Genomic DNA, 24,029 nt, shown 5'->3' on the forward strand with positions numbered 1-24,029 from the left:
TAAATGTTCTTTTTCTTTATGTTGAACTCTGTTGAAATCTGTATTCTCAGTTGTTCCTCCTCCTCCAAAGCTTAGCTGGGAGCTGATCCTGCCTCTACTCTCACCCTTGTTTGGGCAGCTGGGTATCTTTTGCTGTGCCTTAGTGCATCATATGGAATCTAGTTATTCTACATGAAATTAAAATGTTACTTCATACTCCTGGAACCTCAGTGAAAATGATTTTATATTCAGTTTCTACCAAAGAAAATATCAAAGGACTTAATTTACACAGTGTAGCTTCAAGGCAACACACATTGTTTCCACCTTTGAGCAGTGGCATTGAATTTTTGTCATCTTTTCAGTGTACGCCTTTGGTCATTTCCTTCAACAAAGTACAGATTATCCGGTTGCAGTGTGGTCCAGGAATAGTCTCTGTCTGAAAATAGACTCTAATCAGCAAGATTTCCTTAATTAGGACGTTTCGGACCAGCCTCCCTCTCACCCTGAGAGACAGTTTCATGGCAGTGCAGCACAGACCAGACTTTTACTCTTTACTCATATGAGTCTGCGTTTTCATAGTGAGGCACGAGAACAAACTTCCTTTTATACGTGACACTAAAAATAAAGGTTTTAATTGTCACTTTTTTTCCCCCTTCAACTCATTTTCTCTTCCTGTCCGCCTTTCACTTTATATGCACTTCCTCTCTATCACTCCCTCCTCACTCGCGCTCCCTCTGTTCGCTGTGTTAAAGCTGTCAGATTTGACCTGCCTGTCTCTCTCCCACCGAGCTCTCTGCCTGACTCAACCACACACACACACACAGAGAGAGAGACGCGTCTTTCCCTCAGTCCTGCTCTCACCCAGGCACGCTGTTTAATTAGCTCCTCAGTGGTGTGAAAATGTGTGTGTGTGTGTGTTTGTCTGTATAAAGATAAACTTGCGCAGGGCTTACTGAGAAAGTGTCAAGATTGCCATTGGGAGCGATGTGAGATGGCTCTCAACAGACATAGTCTTGCAGTCACAAACACAGAGCAGGCCACTTGTAGGTCAGTTGTGTGAGAGTACATTGTGAGTCTCCCGTAGTGACTGACACAGAGGTGGCAAATGTGTCCCTCTTTATTTAGCATTCTGAAAAAAGAGGCTGCAACACAAAGCAGCCACATACAAATAAGCAGAAAGACAGTGTGCAGTCATGTTGAGATGGATCTACAGCACCTGCACAGCTTAATGGAAAGCTGGACTTTGTCCTAGAAGTCCGAACATCATGTCAGGGCTTGCAGCATTTTGATTTCCATTACAATACAACATCATCATTTCATTACAAGAAATTATTATTATTCAAATTAATTTGAAACATTACATTCGGCAAGTATACTTTTTTATATATTTTTTTGAGGGCAGTGGTGGCTTAGTGGACCTGAAGGCTCCTGGTTCGAGTCCACCAGCTGCCAAGTTACCACTGAGGTGCCCTGAGCATGGCACTGCTCCCCAGGTGCTTATAAGCTGATGGGTTAAACACAGAGGTCACATTTCATTGTGTGCAGTGGTGTGCTGTGTCACAATGACAAATGATTCACTTTCACTTATAATACCTTGGGTTCCAAATGATTCAAGCTCATGATTTACCCTTTCCGGAGGCTAACCTCATGGGTGTGTTCTGGCGATTGTTTTATAGGAAACGTCAACATGAGTTTAGACAAGCTGTGGCTTCTGAAACACAGTCATAAAAAAAATGATAATGATTAACCTCATGGGTGTGTTCTGGTGGTTGTTTTATAGAAAAAGTCAACATGAGTTTAGACAAACTGTGGCTTCTACAACACAGTCATAAAAAAAATGATAATGATCTGATAATATACTGACATCAACATTGTCAGTTGTTTCCACATTTGAAATACTGCATTACTGTTGTCTAGATTATACTGTACCAGTTCCATTCTATTCAGTCAGTCACTGCAGTTTGCCTGTGGCATATTTCAATTTTAGAAACCTCGGGATAAGAATATATTGAATTTATTGCCTTTTTTTTCTTTTTGCATCACATTATTTTAGGAAAAACAGAAGTAAAAAAATGCTAAAAATTATTAAAATAGTAGTAGTAAATTTAGGTCCAAGAGTATCTGCAAACTTCTCTCATTTAAATATATGGAGCTTGATTTATTTTTGTTAAGTCCTCATAAGTCGGTGTATAAAAAATTCTGCATGTCTCTCTTTCTCTCTCTCTCTCTCTCTCTCTCTCTCTCTTTCTCGCTCCTTCTTGTCCAGTATCTTTTTTGTGTTTCCAGCAGATGCTGACAAGATTTCTCTGCTCACTGACTAGAATCATGTTGTTAATGTGGCTTTATTTTTTTTCATTATTTCCATCCCAGTCATGAAGTTAATCTAAGTGTTTAAAAATGAGTTAAAGTGGGTAAGATAAATATCCTCCCAGTAGCTCTGATAATATCACATAAAAACCAAAAAAAAAAAGAAAAAAGTATTTTTTTATTTATTTTTCTTTGTTTGTTTGTCATGTTTTGTGACATGCAGTGAATATTTGTCTCTCCGTAGGCTTGTCATGTACCTGGAGAGAGACCTGAACAGAGCCTCACCTCTCAAAGCAAACCCCGGCCAATCAGGTCACCTGTCTCAGTGTCTGGACCTACTGATTGGACACCTGTGCAGCACCGCACCACTGATACTGGGTACTGACACATCACACACACACACACACACACACACACACACACATGGTCGAGTGAGAACGAGTGGAGAGCAAGAATCACACTGCATAATGGGCGCTGTTTGTATTTTGGAGAATTTCTATTCTTAGAATTGAAATCTTGAAGGTTTTTGTCAGTTGTGTGAAAAAAAGAAAGTGTCAACACTACACAGTCGAGAAATGTTTGTTTGCATCCCATCAGCCTTTTACTCCCCCCTCCAGTCTCATCTGGTTTCCTGTCCTCTCTGTAGCCGATGTCCTCGCTGCCCTGAGGGATGTGATCGGGAGGAGACACCCGTCAACATCCCAGAGCAGACAGCTTAGGGTTACACTGCCCACACTGTCTGTGGTGCTGGAACTGGTCTCATCACAGGTAACAAGGAGATGCAATATTTTCTTCTAATGCTGCGACATATATGGAATATCTACATACATACTTCTATGTCCTTTAAGGTAGACGTACTGTTAGGGTGAGTGTACACAGCCTCCTCTGTTTATTGTGCAAGTAAATTAAAAACGAATTAGCCCTGCATAATAACAGGATTGTTTACACATATAAAATTCACTGACCCCACATCTGCTTTTGCTTGACTCTGTCTGTGGCTTTTCTCAGATATTTCGATGGAACATTGTGAACGAGACATTCCTGGCTCAGCTTGGACTGCTGCTTGTAAGTGTGCAGATTACAGATTCTGATGGTGGTGTCATTTTTTTTTGTTTTATTCCAATTGTGATTTCAGTTTCAGCTCTATATTTCTAGCCACACGTGCAGATGTGTTACCTTTAAACTGATGTTTCATTTTCTGTGCTTCGTTTCTTAAAGAACTCTGTCTGCTCAATGGAATCCAATGAAACAAACCTGGCCAGTGCTCTGGGTGAGTTTTTTTTTTTTTTTTTTAATTTACAACACTGATAGCACTTTAATTACTTTAATGATAAAAACCTGACCATGAAGCAAAAATGAACCACTGTAATTAGTTTGAGCTGTAATGGCCCACTCAGTTATTCTGAGTCTTTGCAAAGCTAGCTCTCCATAGTTGCTACAGACAAACAACACATGTGTTAAAATGTTAACATTTCACCACTTCTAGACATCTAACATTGTTGTCTGCAGAGGGGCCACGTGTTTGTAAGTGGTTAGTGATCTTGCCTTACAGGAGGTAGGTAGATGACTGGTTCAGTTTCTCAATGGTATCTGATTGTTCCTGTGGGTGAGAATTTTCTCCAGGAATACTGTAGTACTCCTGTTTCCTGTCATAGCCAAAAAACACCCAAAATGGCTTCACTGGCTTAACTTATGTGGCTTACCCAAACTTAACGTGCATATTGTTGTCTTAAAATAAAAGTCTGTTAATGCAATGGTCAAACTCCACGACTGCATATGTCAAATTACGAGGAAAGAATACACGCCAAATGCCAACGATGTTTGAGCTTTTTGAGTCATCGTTAGTTTTATTTATGTGATGACTCACAGCTACCTGCTGTTTGTTTCCCACCAGGTGCAGGAGTTTCTGAAGACTTTATCAGGACATGTCTGTCCACCATTAAAGCTCTGAGTCAGCACCATGCCCTCATCGCTCCACATCATTGTACTGTAAGTACACACACACACGCACATGCATGCAAGTGCACGCCACTTCCTGTCTCTCAGCCTCAGAACTGATATTTGTTCCTCTGTCAGTGTTAGTCTGACTGTGGTCTCCAGGTTTGATAAACCACTGTGTCGTCTATAGCAAACATAGCACAAAGAGTTGATGCTAAGGCTAATAAGACACTAATAAACTATTGAACCGCCTGACTTTCATCACGTCTCTCTCTCTTACTTTCTCTGTCTCTCGCTCTTTGCTCCTGTGAGGGAACAGTGTGATTGAGTTTAATGACTATTGACATATGGAAGTGGAGAGCCGCAGGAAGCAAACAGGATTGAGGGAGAGAAAAGATGAGAATCAGGGGATGGAGGAGAGCGGCAAGGCTCACGTCTTGCTGTTTCTGAGAGTCAATAACACAGGAAGACACTTTAATTACCACCAGTCAGCCCAGATTAACTTTTATTGCCCGCGATGCTCGGAGACATAATACTTATGTTTAAGTAAGTTTACGTCTGTTTCCATCTGAGTAAGTGTTAGCAGGAAGGAAGGAAGGAAGGAAGTTTCACCAGCACGTCAACTATGGCATTGAGGTATAATGTGGAAAAAACAGTTAGACTTTTACAGGCTGAGTCCAAGTTGGTCCAGATACTGATCGGTAATTAATAAAATGTCATTTGGTAATGCCTTAAATCATAAAAGATTATGGGAAAAGACGTGCAGTGTTCTAGCAATAAAACGTTCAATACCTAAAGTTATAAAACTAAATTACTGGCAATTAAAAAGAAATGTTAGTTTTCCAAGTTAATTTGTTCACATTGTTGCTGCGTAAAAGACTGGAGCTGATCAAGAGTCTATAGATCTTGTTATTCCACTCTTTTAATCACCAGACAATTCAAGTAGGAGACACATCTGGACTACATGTGTCCCTCCTTAAAATACCACACTGAATGTGGTTTGTAACAACATCTAAGTCATAGTGGACAAGCCCTTCTATACACTGTCTTTAACATGTGGTGCAGCTCTACACATAGTAGAGCCGCATGCTGCCAGCGCCCCCTGTTTTAAAAGCTGAAGTGTAGCAGCATTCTGGCTTTTTTGAAGTAAAAAGACATCAGGTGAACGAGAGACAAGTAGGATTATATAAGAATCAGAAATGTCATTCAGAAACAGGAGTTGGTCTTCTCACACCAAGAGGGACATATCTCTCAGTTTGCAATAATAAAAGTTAGTTATTTAATAGTTGAATAGTTTGAAATATGCATATTAATTTTTGCCATAATTATGTATTAATCCATTGATAATAGTTGTATCATTGTAATTGTAATAATATTGAAAGTCAAACATGAGATACGCAATGACAGACTTTTGATTCTAGAAAAATTATTTTTAAAAAATGTAGTTTTACTAACATGAACTAAATGACTCACTAAACATTTGGTAAAATTGCAAATTTGCAGATCCCTCTTTCATCCTCCTCGATCTCTGCACCAAGACACACACACACACAAACACAAACACACACCCACAGAGCTTCTCTATCCATCCACTCTTTTGATGCTTGTTTAGATGATGGTGTATTAATATACAGGCCATTAAGTGGTGGACAACATCCTTTGTACTTTTCTTCCTCTGTTTTTTTCAATGTAATGACCTCACATGCACTTATTCAGCGTTAGTGTTGTCTCTATGGTAATACAAGTAATCATGCAAATTCATGCAATACAGATCCAGGCCTAAATAAAGGCTTGACAGTTGCGGGAGTGCTTTTGTGTATGAGCGCGCTTTTATAACGTGTCAAATCAAAGACAGTACTCGACTGTGTATTTTTATAGTAATTTGTTCCTCCGTGTTAGTGGTCTACGAAGCTGATGAACACTGGATTAATTTGCCACAGGTTCTCTCTTGAGCCTAATCTAAAAAAAATATATTTGTTGTTAGATTTTCTTTTCTTTCTTTATGATTTAAACCTCCCAACCTTAGATTTTCACCAGGCTGCTGTGAGCTGTACCTCTCAACCACATGCTGCACATTTACTGCTCCATATTTAGTGTGGGTTCAAAGCATCTCTTCCATAAGGTGCACCAGGTTGTAGGTTGGCACATACAAAAAGAACCAAAAACATAAGGACGGCAAATGTGTAAAGCCACTTTGGGACAATGAAATCTCTCCAGGAGCCTTTGGTCTAATGAGACATAAAAAAAGAACAGTAATTCAGACGGTTGAGCTCTGACCAACAGTCACATTAATATATTAATTATTTCCGCAACAGGTGCGCTCAAACACTTGCCACAGGCCGTCTGGTGACACTCAGGTTAGCAGTGCTGCATCTCTTCCACTTGGATCAAGGCTTTCAGTTTGGTTTAATCCACATTTTTCCATGTTAAGGTGACTGATACAGCAGTGAATGTGCGTTTAGGGGCCATTCAGTTTCAGCAGATATATATAAGAGATTTATTGCAGATAGAAAGGACATTAACCTCACAGTGCTGCCCTCAACAAAACTGTTATTACAGTAATCACAGTCAGAAATGGTGGAATTTTATAACTCAAAAGTTGGGGCTCAAAACAAAATGAATGTTTGGGTATCCTCCTCCGTTCTTAGTCAATCTTCAGGTCTACAGCACCATTAATTTCCAGCCAAACTGCAGTTCAATATTTGGAATTCAGTGTGTGCCAGTGTTGTAGGTCCTGCTGTCATTGTAAGTTCACTCAACCCAATCAAGACAGTAAACGGCCTTTCACAGCTGAGCAGTATTTATCACCGTGCTGCACAGGCTGAACAACAAGCTTAAATTATACAACATCGAACCTTGGCCTCTTCTGCCAGACGCGTCTCACACTTTTCTCAGTTTCAATGAGTAAAAAATCTCTCCCTGGTTGGTGCAGCAGTCCATCCTCAGCAGGCTAGTGCAGTTAAGGAAAGAGGGTGATTGCCAACAACCTCACCAGCAGCTGCTTTTATCGCTGTTCTCCTCACCTCCACTTTCTCCTCCTGCAGCCTGCATGCCCTGGTAAAGTGATATAAACATTTTTTTTTTTATGTTTACAGTTGAGGGGAAAACCATGACTTTATGCCATAATTGGTCACACCAGGCCTTAATAACAAAACTTTAGACTGTGCAGTAATGTTAGTAATGTTTTTTTATGACGGACAGTTGACTCTTTTTTTGGAGGTGAGTATTATCATTGAATTTTAATGTGGCTCTGTAATAGATCAATATCTGTGCAGTCTGTCTTTATACTCTAGTTGCTGCTGTATCTTACTTCTATGGAGCTCAAAGTAGTTGTCAGCCACCCTGACTTGAACCTCCACAATATCTTAATTAACTTAATTCATTCTCCCCTCAGAAAGGGCAAACTGTCGAGGTCCAGAGACATTAAAGACCCAAATAATAGGTTTTTGTCCTGCTGCAGTGCGCTGTATGGATAACGTTTTTTTATTTTGTTGTTGGTTTAAGGTGCCTTTTTTAAAGACCATATTTATTGTTTTCATTTCTTTTCTACCCAAATGTGTTTATTAAAAGCATAGAGCAAACAGTAGTGTGGTGGTGGTTTGTTTTTGAATCTTTCTTTTGCCCCCGACGTGGACACCACGTTTTGGTCACACTGTTTATGACTGTAACTAAGATACTTTTACTTTGTAATTAATTATGAGGTTAAATATTTGTTTAAAATGTTAAGTTGATATTTTGAGTTTTTTCTTTATGTATCTTGAAGGTTGTGGATACAATTCTTCCTCCTCTGACCAGACTGGCTTTCAGCAAAAATGGTAAGAGAAGTGATGTTCTCTTCTAGAGCTTTATCTGTTACAATGAATAAATGTTTGGCTTCCAGACAAATGAAAATATGTGGTTTAATTCAGACTTAGTGCAGCTCAGCTTAATTATATTTGTGTTATATATAAATATATATTTTCAGAATTTACCATAGTAGTGGTAGTAACTGTCAGACTTTCCTAGGTCAAAAAGTTCTATGACATATGTCATAATTTCACAATCTCTCTTTTTATTCATTTGACTTTGACTTCAGCTCATATTGTATTCTGGCTTTGCACTTGATGTTAGTTCAAAAACAATGCTGTCCACCTCACTCTTTCAACAAAACAGATAATGTCTGTATATTCCATTGAGTATCTCTCCCTTTCCTTCCTCCGTTACAGTTGAAAGGTCAAGCTTTGTTTTGAGGGTGCTTTCTGAACTCAGTCTCGTCCTGCTCGTCAACGATGATATTCTTGAAGAAGAGAACAAGAAAGAGGAAAAAGAAGCAGGAGGAGCTCGTGGTGAAAGGAGAATGAGAGAAAGTGATGACGGAGAAAAGTTTTCCAGTCCAGTTTTAGCCCTGTTTACAGAGTCTCTGCTTCCAAGGTTGGTCCTTTTTTTTGTTTGTTTGTTTGTTTGTTTGTTTGTTTTTTTTTGCACTACATCATACTACATTTTCCTCATCAACATGAACACGAGTCACAAGTTAAATTTGGCATCCTTGACTTTCCAGGCCCTTGTCCTTGAGACATGCCTGGGCCATGATTACACTCATTCAAAGTCTAATTTAATGGAGTGAACATTGTGTTTAAAGGTACAACCCTTGGTAAATAGGTTCTTCGACTTTATACTGCATGTAATTGAACTACGGTGAGGCATTGATCCAGCTGAGGGTCTAAAGTCATTATTAATGCTTTAGGTGATTCCCCAAGTGCAGGGACAAAAGGACGTGAAGCTGTCTGCCAAACTTAGTAAATCAAAGAAAGCCTGTGGACTAGTAATAGACCGAAAGTCCTTAAACATTCCCTTCATGTCATGTGAAGGAAGGACAACGTCATGACAGCTCTCAGTGATCAGTCAGTTCAGTCAGCAAATACTGCACAAATCCATAACTTAAAGTTGAACTTATACATGATCTATTTCTAGTCTTACTAGGTGATTGTTGAGTTGCAGTAGCTACCGCCAGCCAGCAGAGGCAGGGCCCCAAAAAACTTTCATTAAAATATCTATTAATTTATTTTGTTTGTTTATGTTATTTGCTATATTTTACAACTTTTTTTCAATCAAAATCCCTGAATACACCTGAAGTAAAATGTAATCTGTTAATGTTTTATTTATTAATTTACTATTTATTATTCTTTTTCAAGGTTGCAGGTGGTCTAGGTCCAATCGTAGAAATCAAGGGCTGGGTACAAACCAGACAGCTTTTTATAAGAATAAATATTAAAACTTAATATTCTGCAGAGGTTTTGAAGGTTTGCTTTTAACAAATAAGTATAAATAAGTATTTGTCTGCAGAGGCTAGTTCTTCCTAATATATACTGTATGTAGTAACCTGGTATTTAAACTCCAGGGTTCAACAGCAATCTTTGGGTTTTATTTTGGAAAAATGTTCCTCTAAATAAGCTTTTTCCTATTTTATTTGTATACATAGGTGGTGGTTTCAATTTCTTGGATTCACTCTCTTCTGCAGTTCTAAATGTACTGCTTTTCTGGCTATATCCGTAGGTGGTGGTTTCAATTGGATTCACTCTCTTCTTCAGTTCTAAATGTACTGCTTTTCTGGCTTATTAATAAAATTACTGCTGCAGCTGACAAAGGGATGGCAGCTGCTCAGTGAAGAGGGAGTTGATCATTACACCATAACATTCTGGTAGAAAAACCCTAAATAAATAAAGTGTACAGTATGTGCCATAAAAACGGAACCAAATCACATCTGTAGATTAACCACAGTGACGTCCTCTAGAGACAGAAGGGAAACCAGCACCGAGCTGCTGCTGGTTTTAACATGGGCAGGATGGATCCCTCCAGCCTTCCACCTTTCGTTGCCCTTATACACAGGCGATACACATGTTATTATTTGCACAGGCTGTAGAAGTTGTTGTTGTTTCACAAAGCACCTAGAGCCTAAAAGATCATCTCAGCTCCCAGCATGTGTTTGTTAAAGCCGTGTCTTCAGGTGAGACCGCCAGCTTGCATCAGACCAGCCTCACCGAGCGCAGGGCAGTAACTGTGTCGACTGACAAAACTGACTGACAAAGTGGAATCGAATGGATTGCGAGGGACTGTAGACTGATCCGAATGGATTACGAGGGACTGTAGACTGATTAATGTTGTTGATCAATTCTAAATACATTCTACAAGTCGCCATCAATATGTACAGCATTAATTCAAACCCCACGACTTCATATAACTACATTTTGAGTCATAAATATTGCATGTTTATATCGACATTTTCTATATTAATTCATCCATCATTTGGATTAGTCACAAATAAAATCAGACGTGAAACACATACATCTACCTGCTGCTATTTGTCTCTTTGTTTTGCCATATTTAGGAATTAATCATGCTTGACTTTTATTACGAGGTAATTAAAATCAATTGTACTTAATCCCCAGCCGCCCTGTGATAAATGAGAAGAAAAGTTTTAATCATTTGATTAAAAGTTTTAATCATTTGACAACACCGATATTTACATATATGTATCAAGGCAGAGTGGTAGGAAGTAAGAGTTATTCACTTTCAAAAAGCAAGTGCTCCTTTATGAGGACATATATGGCTTGACTTTTCCTTTGACAATATGATCTCTGCTACAATGATTAATGATTCTAAGCTGCAGCAGTAGAAGTAGAAGATATTGTTTCACTCACAGTGTTGTAAAATTGGAATATGAGTAGTTTTATTCCCTGTAATAGAATAATCCAGGTAACGTTGCACCTTGTTCTGTCTTCTGTTCTTCTTTTTGGACTCGTTTTGTTTCCGAGACAAGAATCCATCTTTATGAGTTGTTTTTTATCCAGTGATCACATAAACTGTGCCGAGCAGAAACAGCCAAATGCAGTTTGCAGAGGTTTTACATCCTGACAGAGTTACAATAAAACATAACAGGCGTTGACGGTTTATGGTTTGTTTCTCACTTTCCTTGACACCTCAAACTGTATATGGATCTATACTGTCTATACTGCTGTACCATTATTATTTTAAATCCTTTTCGCTCTTTTAACTTTTTCAAGCGTTTTTCCTCTTGTTCATGTTGTTCACTCTTCTTCCTCCCTTTAGCTCCCAAACATTTCATCTCCCTCCCTCACTCTCTACCTCCCTCTCTCTATCCGTTGCAGTTTACACTCTGTGACTAATGATCAGAAACAGTGCATTAATAATTAATGCCAAATGTTGAACTCATGAATGTTTGTGTTTAGGTACGAGTCTCTGCTTGAAGCAGCGGAGCCTGTTCCACTCTACGCTCTCAAACTGCTCGTATCAATGACTGAATACAGCAAGTTGATGTGCAGGTACAGTACACACACACACACACACAGTAATAGTGTTTTTTAAAAGAAAAAGACAAAGTTACCACATCAGTTTTTAAAAAGAAAAAGACAAAGTTACCACATCACTGATAATGCTTCATAAAATGTAAATTTGACGATACTGGAACTAATGGAGTTTTCTCAGTTGTTATCACCATAGACCAGTGGTTTTTAAATAACACATCCATCAAGGCTGTGCTCACAATCTGATGAGACCAACTTTTCTTAAAAAAAAAAAGTAGTTTTCTCTTCACATTTTTTCAACTCTCTGTGCTGTGTTTTCATGCCATGGCCAGTCATCCACACTTTACTCCCGTGAATCATTGCTAATAGTTATTCAAACCCATGCACACACACCTGCTTAAATGCACAAAAATGTACCACCAGCAGCGGTACTGATTTATTTATCCCGCACTGTGCAGTACATACAAAATATACACAAGTAATCATTATTTATCGACGCAGCTCAGGCACATTTAGATCTAATAGCAATGTCAGCAGAGCTGCTCCAGTGCCAATGGTCTTTCACTCCCCTCCGCTAGAAAAGAAAACCCACTATGTTTTCTACATAAGTAATCAGTTTAGTAACAGGTATAAGGTGCTGCATCAGCTAACATTTGTTGGGGGATTGACATATTGTGCTGATGTACTGTACTTCAGCACATTAGCTGTTCCCGAAGACCTTTGTGGGAAAGTGTAGGGCACCGACTTTTAATGTACTGTACGGCACAAAGACAAATTTATGCTCCCATTAAAGCAAGAAGACGTTTAATGCGAGGAGAGGTTTACATTTCCATTTAAGTTATTTTCGAGAAGTGCTGCGAGCGACTAGTACTAATTAATCTGCACATAATTAAATTGTCTTTTAGACCTGTTTGTGTGTATGAGTGGCTGTGTGTGTGTGTGTGTGTGTGTGTAGGGCCCGGCTGTTCCAGTGTGTATGCATTTTCGTGATAGGTGTGGTTCTGACAGCAGCTGTCAGTAGGTCTTGATTCTCTGATCCTCTTTCCAGCACCTGCCAGAAACATATAGTGAAGGTGAGAGAGAGGAGACGGAGAGTGAGTGATACATGTAGTGGATACTCAGAAAGGATGTAGTTGGGAAGTCAAGTAGAGATGTAGTACAAAATTGAGGGGAAAACATTAGGAAAAAAAGTTTGACACAATGACCGAAAAACCTTTAAATGCACTGTGGCATCATTTTAATACTCAAACCACAAATTAAAAAACTTGACCCTAACCTAAACTTATAATCACTCTGTATAAAAAATAAAACGTTTTATGTATATATTTATGTTTTTATGACAACAATCTGTCTCTTCCAAAGTTTTCTACGGCCAGTTCTGCTCTTCTCTCACATCATCTCTTCATCTTTTGGTTTTAACAGCGTCTGGCATACTTTGAGCAGCATGTTGACTAACAACGTCTGGCATACTTTGAGCAGCATGTTGCCAGCTACTCAGTCTGTTTGTTTTATTCGTTAACATTTCTGACACTTAATACAAATTAGTGAAATTACAAGTAGGGGCCGGCGTTCCTGCCCCTGAAAAATCTGGTTAAATCCAGAAACCGAACATACATTAAGTATCTCAAACTTTGTGGTTCCATAGCCTTATATTGAACCAGTTGGGAGCCTGATGGAAACGTCTACTTTTGTAGTTATATAGTTTGTGGTTTTTAGTGAGTGTGTTTTTAATTTCAATATGCGTTCCTTCATAACTACTTGTTTTTTTCCCTTATCATTTAAGCGAATTAATTATAAATTAATTTATCATTTCGTGCTCCTCTACCTTTGACAAACTTCATCTATTTAACCACAATAACTGAAAAACCTCTTTATTACTTTCATTCGACTCCAACTCCACTCGTCCTTCCTTAAAGTTCAGAGTTCATCATCGTCAGAGAATAGGTCCTTACTTTTCTTATCAGTAAAATTACCTTCTCTTGTCTTTATCCTCCTCTTCTTCACTGCCTCTTGCCTTGACACTGGTGGACGGATGTGAACTTTTCAAATTGGTGTCACTTCCTTCTCTCTCGACGTCTCTGTTTTTCTTTCACTCTTTTCTGACATTCTTAACAGTACATCCCCTCCCCCGTGTGTCTTTCTCAATCTATTTCTCCCACCATCTCTAATTTATTAACACCAGTCCATGTTTCTGCCTTTCCGTGTGCCCTCTCTCCGCAACTCTCCCTCCATCGCTGCGGTGGTACAATCAGAAATTAAATTGCCTGGGTCTTGGTTAGATAAGTGTGGCTATGAAGCCAGCCGTGCGGTAATTAGATGGTAAATTAAGGACATTAACGTCGGGAAGGCTGCCTGCTGTCTCCCACTACATTATCACAGCCCAGACACACCTTCAAACGACTACATTTACTGTGACCTTTAGCCAAAAGAACCTCATGCTTGCAGCTAGTGTGTGTGAAAATATATATGCATTTGCAGATGTGGCCAAATGTGTTCTAGTGTTTTCCCAAAACTCCACTTTAAAACATGGTTATTACAAATTCAGATTTAACAAATGAAATTAAAATCAGTGCAGTTTTTGTGGCATAGTAATAGAAATCTTCATCCATCCTGTAATACAGGGGCCGCAAACTCATTTTCACCAGAGGCCACATCAGCAACAGGGTGGAATCTACTTGCCATAATCTAATAGGAGAGCGTTGATTTCGTCACTCGATGTTAAGGGCAGCCTGTTTTACTGATCACCTGCACTTTATAATGTCAAGGTGATGGGTTGTGAATAATCAGCTCAGCGCTCCAGTGGTATAGACCAGTGGTTCTCAAACTTTTTATACTCTGTACCACCTGAGAAAACACTGAGCTCCACCATGGTACCACCATGATGACCAACATTAGAATACAGCAGCAGAGGCCTTCACTGTTAGCTTCCATGTTTATAAAGGTGTTTATGTTTAAATGTTGTATTAATTGTGCATGGTATGTTTCAGATTTATTCAACTGAAAATGTAAATGTGAAAATAGGAATTTTTTACTAGTACCACTAGAGACCACCAGTGGTACGCATACCACAGTTTGAGAACCACTGGTCTAGACTATAGTTTAATATTTAGTTATGCCCCGGCGTCCGTGTTGCCCTTGTGACTCAGCTGCAGAGCTGCAGTGTCGTGGAGCTGACGGCAGCACTATCTGATCATGTGTGACTAATGCAGAATAGATCGTCCCCCTGGTGTTTCTTCTGTTATTGACAGTGTGCTGCGTTGTGTCGTGGTGTGGTCTGTTCACTGTCTGGTGCCGTGTGCACCGCGTCCTTTGATGTATGGCCTGCGCTTTAGAGAATGTCCAGTTTATCATGTCATGATGGCCCGGCCTGTCCTCTCATCTGTCAGCCTGTCACTGACCTAATGGGAGGCCATCAATCACACATACACACACACACACACACACTGACCAAATGTACAGATTGAAAATAAAATACATCATTGCTTCCATCACAGAGGTCACGTGACGCTGTCAGACACATTTATCAGCCTGTGAGCAGCACAAGTCAAAACTAAAGGATGAATTGAGATGGAATTGTCAGGGGATTCATATTGTTACCCTATACATATGTTCTAATGGTGACTTTGACACTAGTCTGGCTGCAGGGTGGTTCATTGGCAGTTGTTTCACTAATGAGATATGGGAGTGTGTTAACGACTCAGGTGGAGTGAGTGAGCAGCAAACTTAAATGAATTTACTGATTAAAAGGGAGATACAGTCTTTCCTACAGACAAGTGAGGTCATAATAGACTTGTCTGGAGACAATGTGTCCTGCACTACAAATGACGTGTTGTTGTTGCAGATGGCAGCATGCTTGATATGGCTGACTCCAACATTATTATGGCATTAAATGAAAAATGTAACTTGTGCAAAATGTCAGCAGGTGGCAACAGACTGGAAAAGTGTCTCACACTCCAGCAACAAATGCATCATCTGCCTCTTAAATTGAGATGACATTTTATTTTCTCACAACCTTCGCAAAATCACATTATCTGCTGGCTTTACAGAATGAAAAAGGATGTTCTATAAAGACCACATTCCATTCAAGAATTTTCCAGCTGCACATAAACGTGGCCCAATATTTTTTTCTCTTTTTTTATGCCACTATGTGAACCATATTTGATTTATTATGATGCTGTCAAAAACATCGATCTGGCCACGTTTATATGTGAACCTTTTTTAAAGCAACCTTCATTTGAATTCTCCTTAATCTGACTGACTTTTCCATTGTTGAGGTCAGACAGGTGTCACAGGCCAATAGAATGTCTATAATGAACAATCCATGCAATGCAGACACCACTGAGGGAGCAGGTCAGTGGAAATAACAAAAATGTCAAAGTTACACTCACTGCCCGAGGTCATGAGGTCACGCAAGGGGTAACTGGCAACGCCGGATTCTGTTCAAGTGGATGAAAGCTGGAGAATGTCTGTGACATTTCACTATGAGAATTGCCCTAGCAGTCCAAACCGTCTAGTCCAGGCCCCATAACTATTGAACAGCCCAGCTGCCCATTAGCCAGTCCTGGTCAGTTTTACAACCAGTAACAAAAGCTGAGTTTCCCTGCAGCGTGTAAAGAAAGTGATTCTGGGATGAAACTTTTCTTCAGTGTTCAATTTTAAACTGTATAAAAACTCATCTTACTTTTAAAAGATCTTTTTTCCCTTGCCTACAGAATAATGTTTTTGATATTAACGCAATTAGATATTGACCTTAATTAGTCCATGGTCAGAGTACCATTTTTATACAGAGATAGGCGTACTTCATTTTTCTTCCTCCGTTCCTATGTCTACCTTTTCTTTCCTCCAAATTGTTTCTCTGTCCTTCCTTTGTTCTCTGCCCAAATCTTCGTCCCTCCTCTACACTCCCTTCTTCCTCTTCATCACCAAATGCAATCTCCCCTCTCCCAATCTTCCCCATAAATCTCATCTCTTCCTCCTGAGTCACTGCTTCTCCTCTCTCAGCTTTCTTTCTTTTTTTTTTTTTTTTTTTTTTTTTTTTAAACTTCATCTGCTCTCACCATGCATTCTCTCTTAGTCTCTCCACACTCAGTGATTTTGCTGTACCAGACAGAAGTCATTGTAGCGGAACTTGGACCATAATGAAGATGAAACCGTCCGCTGTGCATGCATGTGCAGCAAATTGCCTCCCAAATTAAATTTGTGTCTCACCCACCTTTCCAACGCCGACCCAGTGTTTTATTGTTGTTGTTTTGTTTTTTTTTACACCACTTTTCAGGTTGATCAAAAGCAGCAGGATCCTGCCAACGGTTTTTCAGCTCATTACGGTAAGAAACCAAACTGTAATTAATCATTCAGCTAAGTTCTGCCAATCACTAAGTTAGTTGGGTATTCATCAAGTCAGCGAACAGCCTCAGAGTCCACAAATCAAATCAGGTCTGTAGTTCCATGTTCTGACATAATAAAGCTCCATTTCTGCAGCTCCTACTTCTTGTGTTCCGCTCTCTAAGTGCATAGATGTATTTATGTAAATGAGCCTGAGTGCTGTTGACCTCTCAGAGGCCTGAAGTAATTGACTGGCAGGTCAGTAGTAGAGAGGAGGAAGGGTTGACAGAGTGTGAATACACACTCCAAGGAAGGATCACACGTAGCACGTACACACACTTGTCTGTTATCGCTGAAGTATAGCAACGTTTTCCAGCAAATTATTTTCACCTGACCCTTTTTGCATACGCACACACACTCACACAAACAAGCCAATGCCCACCTGCCAACATACACGGCACCTAGTGTTTGGAGAGAATCAAAACACTGGTGCTCTGCCAAACACACACACGCACACACTTAATAATCAGTGTTCTGCATGGCTGCCTGTCCAGCCCCGGCTAGCCGATGCAGAATGTTAAACACTGTTACCCAGCAGCCTGATTAACTTTTCTCCTGATTGTTTACTCCTGTCTGAGGCAGTGGTGTCAGGATCCATTAGTGTCGTTCTGCACCGCTCACATTCCAGATTGATTTATGCTGCCTAAAACACTCTGATCTGGTTTGATTGCACCTGCCAGCGGTGATCACACTTGTCACAGGGAAACTCACCTAATTGTATTTGTCTAGATGATGAAGTAGTCCTGTTTCAGACGTGAAACAACCCCAGGAAGCTGATTAGACCGAGGCTTGTAATTGTTTGGTTGCTGAGCCCGAGGGCACAGGAAGCTGTTTAGAGTGGTTTACCACCAGATCCTACCTCCTTTACAGCTGCCACAGGTACAACCTCCTCCATCTTACAATTATTCCCATATATTCTCATTTAATCTCTGTGAATTGAGAGGAAGGACAGCACCTCACCTAATTAAAGGTGTGTGTGTGTGTTTTGTTTGCTATTCGTGGTTGTTTGTTACTCGGGTATTTGTTTTAAGTGCGGTTCATAAAGTCATTTCTTGGCTTGTTAGCCCATTAAGATCAAAATATTTCAGCTCTGTCATTTGTTGTTACTGACAGGCACGTCATCCTGCCTGCGGATTGATGTCACTGTCTTCAGCCTCGGGCTACTGCGGATGATGAGTACCAGTCAGGCTTATCAGTCCGTACACAGATCACACTGATGTGCAAAGACCCCGCAGGCAGAGCTGGCGTATCTCCGAGGATCAAATAGTGAAATGAGGGCAGAAGAGAAAATGGATAGTGAATTAGGAAGGAAGAATTTTTTTTTTTTTTTTTTGCAGAGATGGAACTGGAGAAGAATTGATGGTAGGAAGTAAAGGCAAATGAGGAGGAAGGAGAGTGGAAGGAAATAGTAAAAAATAATAAAGCAGTAGAGCTGAAACCTGACTTCTTGTTTCATTTTTGAAACAGTCTGCTGCCACGAGCTGCAGTTCCACACCATCTCTGATGAATTAATTGTGTCATTTGCTCAAATTAATATACTACACACATACATTTGAAGGTCGATAGCGTGTTTAAATGAAAAGGTTATTTTCTGCTCATTTCTTTTTTCATCCATTCATTTATGGTTTTTTTTACTGGTTGACTGTTATCAGTAATTGATCTAATCTGTGATGTGCCTTGTCCTGCCAGTGCTTTAACAGATATGTGTTTAATGAGAGCCCCTGGGAAAAACAAGACTCTGGGATAAATGTGCAGAGAAACTGCTTCTGATGTTTCTATTTTTAACCGTCTACAAAGACGTGCATGGTGGTGCACTCCACCAGGGGCAGCACTGGGGAAAAGAACTGAACACAAACCTAAACAAATAGAAGGTCAATACTCGAGCTATTGGCAAGTCTACGACCAGTATACTTCTTATGTACCTGTACTGGGTTAAGACATCTCTGATTGTGCTTTTTTATTTTTTAATATTTTAAATATTTTCAAATCACATTTGCCCTTTAGCATTAGCTTCAGTGGAAGACATTTTAACGTGTGTCGTTTTTTCTTCTTTTCTCTAGGCTAACAGCAGTAAAGAAACTGGCAGCGTCGTGGTCCAGAATGCGGTTGCTTTGCTGTGTAACCTCACAGAAGACACAACCTCAGACCTGAAGCCGCTCCATCACGCAGGTACAGTCCGTCCGACATCTGTTTGTGTGAAGTTAAGGAAGATGAATCTGTCCTGGTGCCGTCTCTCATACCTCTGCAGTTTTTCCTGTCATGTACTTCCTTCTGCAATCTCAGTACTACAGCATATTTGGAATGAAGTACTGGACAGTGTGTCAGCAGACGTGTCTTCAGCATTAGTTACTGTGCTACTGATTCTATAATCTGTACCTTTCTAGGATTTAGTGATCCTTTCCTTAGTTATTTATTATGGAATCAAATTTGAATTGTTATTTATTATGTAATCAAATTTGCATACACTGAATTATACTTTATTATACTAAGTTCATACTAATGTTCATTCAACACAAGTTAAAAACTCTCTCTCTTTCTCTCTCTTTCTCTGTTTATTTCTCCTTATTTTTCTATCTGATTGTCGATCATCTCCTCCCTTCCCTGATTCCTCCACAAACAGTCACCACTAACTCCTCCCCTCCCTCTATTTCCATTGGGTCAGCAGTACAACAGTTCAGTAGTCAGCATCATTATCATCCAATCACCTCCTCTCAACAGGAAACTGTCAACCCAAGCACTAATACTTGCTGGCCAATTAACACTATCTCTCCTCTCCTCACCTCCTCTGTCCTCTCCTCACCTCCTCTCTCCTTTTCTCCTTACCCACTTCCCTCACAAACTATATTAACATGTCCCCTGTCTCTTATTACTCCTTTTCTCCTATCTTACACTATTCTACACTTGTCCTCACCCGTTTCTCCCTTCCCCTCTTCCCAGTTTCTCGCTCTACCCTCCTCTTGGACTCCTCCTACATCTCCCCTCTCTGCACTCGCCTCATTGTGGTTCAGTGTAGATTGGTTGGGTGATGGCAAGAAAGAGGGGAGAAGGGAGGAAACGTGTATAATTGGCTTTTTAAGGTGTGACAGAAACGAAGGAGAGAGAGGTGTGTGTGTGTTTGTGTGTGTGACTGTGTGAAATAGACAGTGAAGAAGAGCAGTGTTTGTGTTTGTGTGAATGTATTTGTGCCTCTGCTCCTGTCTCTATAGACAGAGGTGTGTGTGCGCGTGTGTGAGTGTGCGTGTGAGAAAGAGAGAGAGCGAGAGAGAGAGAGGAGAAGGGGTTTATAATTGGGCAGATTTGCCTCTGACTGAGATAATACCCCCTAGGGAATGAAGACGGAGGGCACAGAGAGAAGGTGAAAGAGAAAGAACGAAATAACAGATCAACAGGAGGAAGAAAGGTTGGCAAAAAGGCATGCCAGAGAAGATAGGAAGCATAATGGGAGGTAAAAGTGGTGGCAGGGAAGAGGTCAAAGGAAAAGAATGAGGTACACAGAGTTAAATTTGGCATTTGGGTGAGATGAGGAACGGGGAAGAAGAGATCTTATAATGGCAGAGAGACTATTTGCTGGAGGAAGACGAGGGGGTTATGAGGAGTGGAGGGTGAACGATGTCTTAAATAGGAAATAAACGGCTCCTTAAATGTGACAGTTTGAACTTAGTGGTTGAGTTTGAGAGGAAACATTGACAACACACAGTCGTGAAATCCTCATCAAATAAGTATGAAATAAGAACTCCTGAGAGCCCGTAGGACAGCAGAGCGGAGCTGCGGATGCAGCCGTTCTTTGGCCGTTGTGCTGACAAGGTGTCACTTAATCAAAGTGTGTGTGTGTGGGTGTGTGTGTGTCCTTTAATTGCCTGAAAAAGTCTTCAGGGCCTTGGTGTGTCTTAAGAATCCTTGAAAGTCTTTGAGGTTCCTCATTGGTAGTGATGCATCATCAATCATTGTTATTTCTCCTGACCCGTGAAAGGCTCCGAGGGTCGTCGTAGCTAACAGCGTCTGTGTGTCTCCGTGTCCCGTCAGTGAATTTAAAAGTGAAGTGAAATTAAACTCAGGTTCATCTGTTCTCCTAAACCACGTCCACATGTGTCCGATCAATAATAATGTCCCGTGGCATGATTTATACCGCAGTGATCTCCCTCATTAGCATTTTTATATTAGTCAACCCCCAACGGGTTGGTGGATTGACAGTTTTCAGTCAGTCAATCAATAAGACACTGTTTTGACAGTTAATTTAGGATTTGAGATCAGTCCTAGTTATGCCGGTCTTATATTTGTTCCTCTTAATTCTGTTAGTTTTGCTGATGTGGCCTTTAACAAAAAAAAGGTATTAAACAATGTGCATTATTGTAAAAATAAAATCCCTGTGTGTGATTTGGAATGCCTGGCTTTGTTATATTTTAGGGGAAAATATCAAGATGTACAGTAACACTGTCCACGGCTTATAAGGCTTTTTAAAATTATTTTGAACCGTCCTAAATGTTGAGCGTGTCCCTTTAAGTTTTAGTCAGCTTAATTTAGGAAACTGTTTTAATGAAACCACTTAAACCGAAAAAAAAAGAAGTTTGTTTTCTTTAACAAAAAAAAGCGTGGTGTGTTTTAGCATGATTTAATGATATTAAAGATATTAAAAAATGTGCATTATTGTAAAAATAAAATCCCTGTGTGTGATTTGGAATGTCTGGCTTTGTTATATTTTAGGGGAAAATATCAAGATGTACAGTAACACTGTCCACGGCCTTTAAGGCTTTTTTAATTATGTTGAACCGTCCTAAATGTTGAGTGTGTCCCTTTAAGTTTTTGTGAGCCTAATTTAGGAAACTGTTTTAATGAAACCACTTAAACAGAAAAAAAAAGAAGTTTGTTTGGCCACTTCCGCAACAGCGTGGTGTGTTTTAGCATGATTTAATCAAAGATATTAACACAAGGTCAAGAATCTGTAAATGAGCAGTTTAATGATGTGTCGACGCTGATGAAAAATAGATGAAAAGCATCTGTCAATCTGCACTTCGTCTGAGAGTGGGATTTACTCGCACGGTTGATGTAATCACACATTTGCTCTTGTAGTTGAGATAGGAATCGGAACGTCTCCTCTGGATGATACTTATTTATTTAGATCAGTGATCTGTAGTCGTTTAAACATTTTTCGTTAGAAGTGGCTGTTGAAATTTAGTCCAAGGAGCTTTACTGAGAGAGAAACTTTTACTGTGCCTCCAAAGAGTGTCTCCAGTGTGGCTGTTTTTACAAAGGCTCAGAAAAGATGTGGCCATTTTGTTTAATTAAAAAGATTAAATGTTTATCTCTCATTTGTGATTGGGCCAAAACAGCCAGTGTTTTTGTAAGAGTTTTGTAAAAAGTCTATATAGATCGGGTGCCGCCGACCAGTACCAGTCCATAGGCAATTTGGTACCGGGACGCACTGAGAAAAACGCAGTGAGAAAATGTGCTTAATTTTTACAAATGTACTTCATTCAAAGGAAATCCAGTCATATCCAGTTACTTTCTTTATTTAAAGATAATCTGGCAAAATTTTGAAATAAAAGTCATTCAGACTTTGATAGAATAGAGTCTAAAAGATATTTTATTTTGAAAATTCATGGAACCAAACAACTACTCCATAACAGAGTAATACAAGTTTCTGCAATTGATTATTTGTTTAATTTGATTTAAACTAAAAACATTGTTCATCGCTGAGTAATAAAAAAAACAACTTTTCATAGGTTAAGAAACTCCACTGCATGGACTTTACTAAATGCTTTTTAAGCTCCCACGGGTCACACAAAAACGGCTTGGCGGGCCGCATTTGGCCCCCGGGCCTTGAGTTTGACACGTATGACTTATCGTAAAAGCTTTCTACAAAGTTGTTTTTTTTTCTGTGAAGGTTTTTTTGGACGTTAAGAGTATTTGTGAGGTTAGAAGGTGGTGTTTCAGAAGCCAGCTCTCCAGATCATCCAAAAAGGCTTTTTGATGGAGTGAGGTTAGGACTCTTTGCCAGCAAGACAAATTCTTCCAGCCCAAACCCCAGCCAACTGTGCCTTAATGGATCTAGCTTTGTGCACTGAGGCACGGCCAGGCAGAAAAAGAAAAGGAGCCTTCCCCAAAGTGTTGCCACAGTTTTTGGAAGCTCACAGACACAGACTTATCTAAAGTCCACTGGAAGCCAAAGAAAATCTGTTTACTAAGAACTGAAACTCTTATTCCACATCTTTTACTCAGTAACCTTTACGTTTGAAGTCAAGTTTTCCCAGCGATGGCCAAACGTAGACTCATCCGTCAGATTGCCTGATAGAGAAATGTGATAATGTGAAATGTGTCAATCCAACGAAGGTTTGTAAAATGCTTCAGTGTCCAGAGGCGGTGTAGTTTACATCACTTAACTCCACGCTCCACGCGGTGCTCAGTGATGCAAGGCTGGCTGCTTGCAGCTGTTCAGCCATGGAAGTCCGTGTCATGGAGCTCCTGGCGTCTTGTTTCTGTGCTGATGTAAATGCCTGAGGAAGTTTGGAACTACTGCGGTTATAGAGTAAGCAGAGAGTTGGTTTCTCTCATCACTTGGTGACCTCACGCAACAACCTTAGCGCTGACTTATATACAGTATTTGGTTTGCAGTAACACAGTCAGTCTAATTCCTCTACCAGATTCACTGATCTCTTTCTGTCAGGCCAATATTTCATAAATGATTGTGAGTTTGGACTGTTTGGCAGTGGACCTTAAAATACTTTAAAATTATATTTAATATTAAATATATTAAAAATAAATACAAATGCCTCAGAACAGTGCTAGGTATCTGAAAATATGTTCCATCAATTCCTCTATGAAGGAAAATACTACACTATTATTAGTAGTATTATTGATATATTAACATTTTTCATAATTCATTATTTGGATTAGTCACAGATTTTAAAAATGTAATACATACAACTAGCTGCTGTTATATGTTTTTCTCTTTCTCTTTCTCTCTCTCTCTCTCTATATATATATATATTTTTTTTTTTCTGTATAGCCGTTTGGCTCAGTATCACTTTGCTGTCCATAGTGACAGATTTAATCATAGAAAAACATCTCCATTCTCCATAAAGGTCTGACAAAGATACAGATAATAGAAAGTAATCTTGTGGTTCA

General features: G+C 39.7%; 1 protein-coding gene across 6 annotated transcripts in view; it reads left to right on the forward strand.

The window, feature by feature from the left end:
- ulk4 (unc-51 like kinase 4) overlaps positions 1-24,029 on the forward strand; it is a 96,758-nt gene that overhangs the window by 56,757 nt on the left and 15,972 nt on the right. For all 6 annotated transcript variants that reach the window (XM_025061682.1, XM_025061681.1, XM_025061680.1 and 3 more), the window contains 10 exons: positions 2,531-2,664; positions 2,933-3,054; positions 3,295-3,351; positions 3,505-3,556; positions 4,181-4,275; positions 7,988-8,039; positions 8,430-8,634; positions 11,451-11,543; positions 16,801-16,849; positions 18,968-19,076. In XM_025061682.1, the coding sequence (XP_024917450.1) occupies positions 2,531-2,664; positions 2,933-3,054; positions 3,295-3,351; positions 3,505-3,556; positions 4,181-4,275; positions 7,988-8,039; positions 8,430-8,634; positions 11,451-11,543; positions 16,801-16,849; positions 18,968-19,076 (968 nt within the window). The remainder of the gene's footprint in view (positions 1-2,530; positions 2,665-2,932; positions 3,055-3,294; positions 3,352-3,504; positions 3,557-4,180; positions 4,276-7,987; positions 8,040-8,429; positions 8,635-11,450; positions 11,544-16,800; positions 16,850-18,967; positions 19,077-24,029) is intronic.

This window comes from Cynoglossus semilaevis, chromosome 13 (assembly GCF_000523025.1).
Source record: "Cynoglossus semilaevis isolate Cse_v1.0 chromosome 13, Cse_v1.0, whole genome shotgun sequence".
Lineage (NCBI taxonomy): Eukaryota > Metazoa > Chordata > Actinopteri > Pleuronectiformes > Cynoglossidae > Cynoglossus > Cynoglossus semilaevis.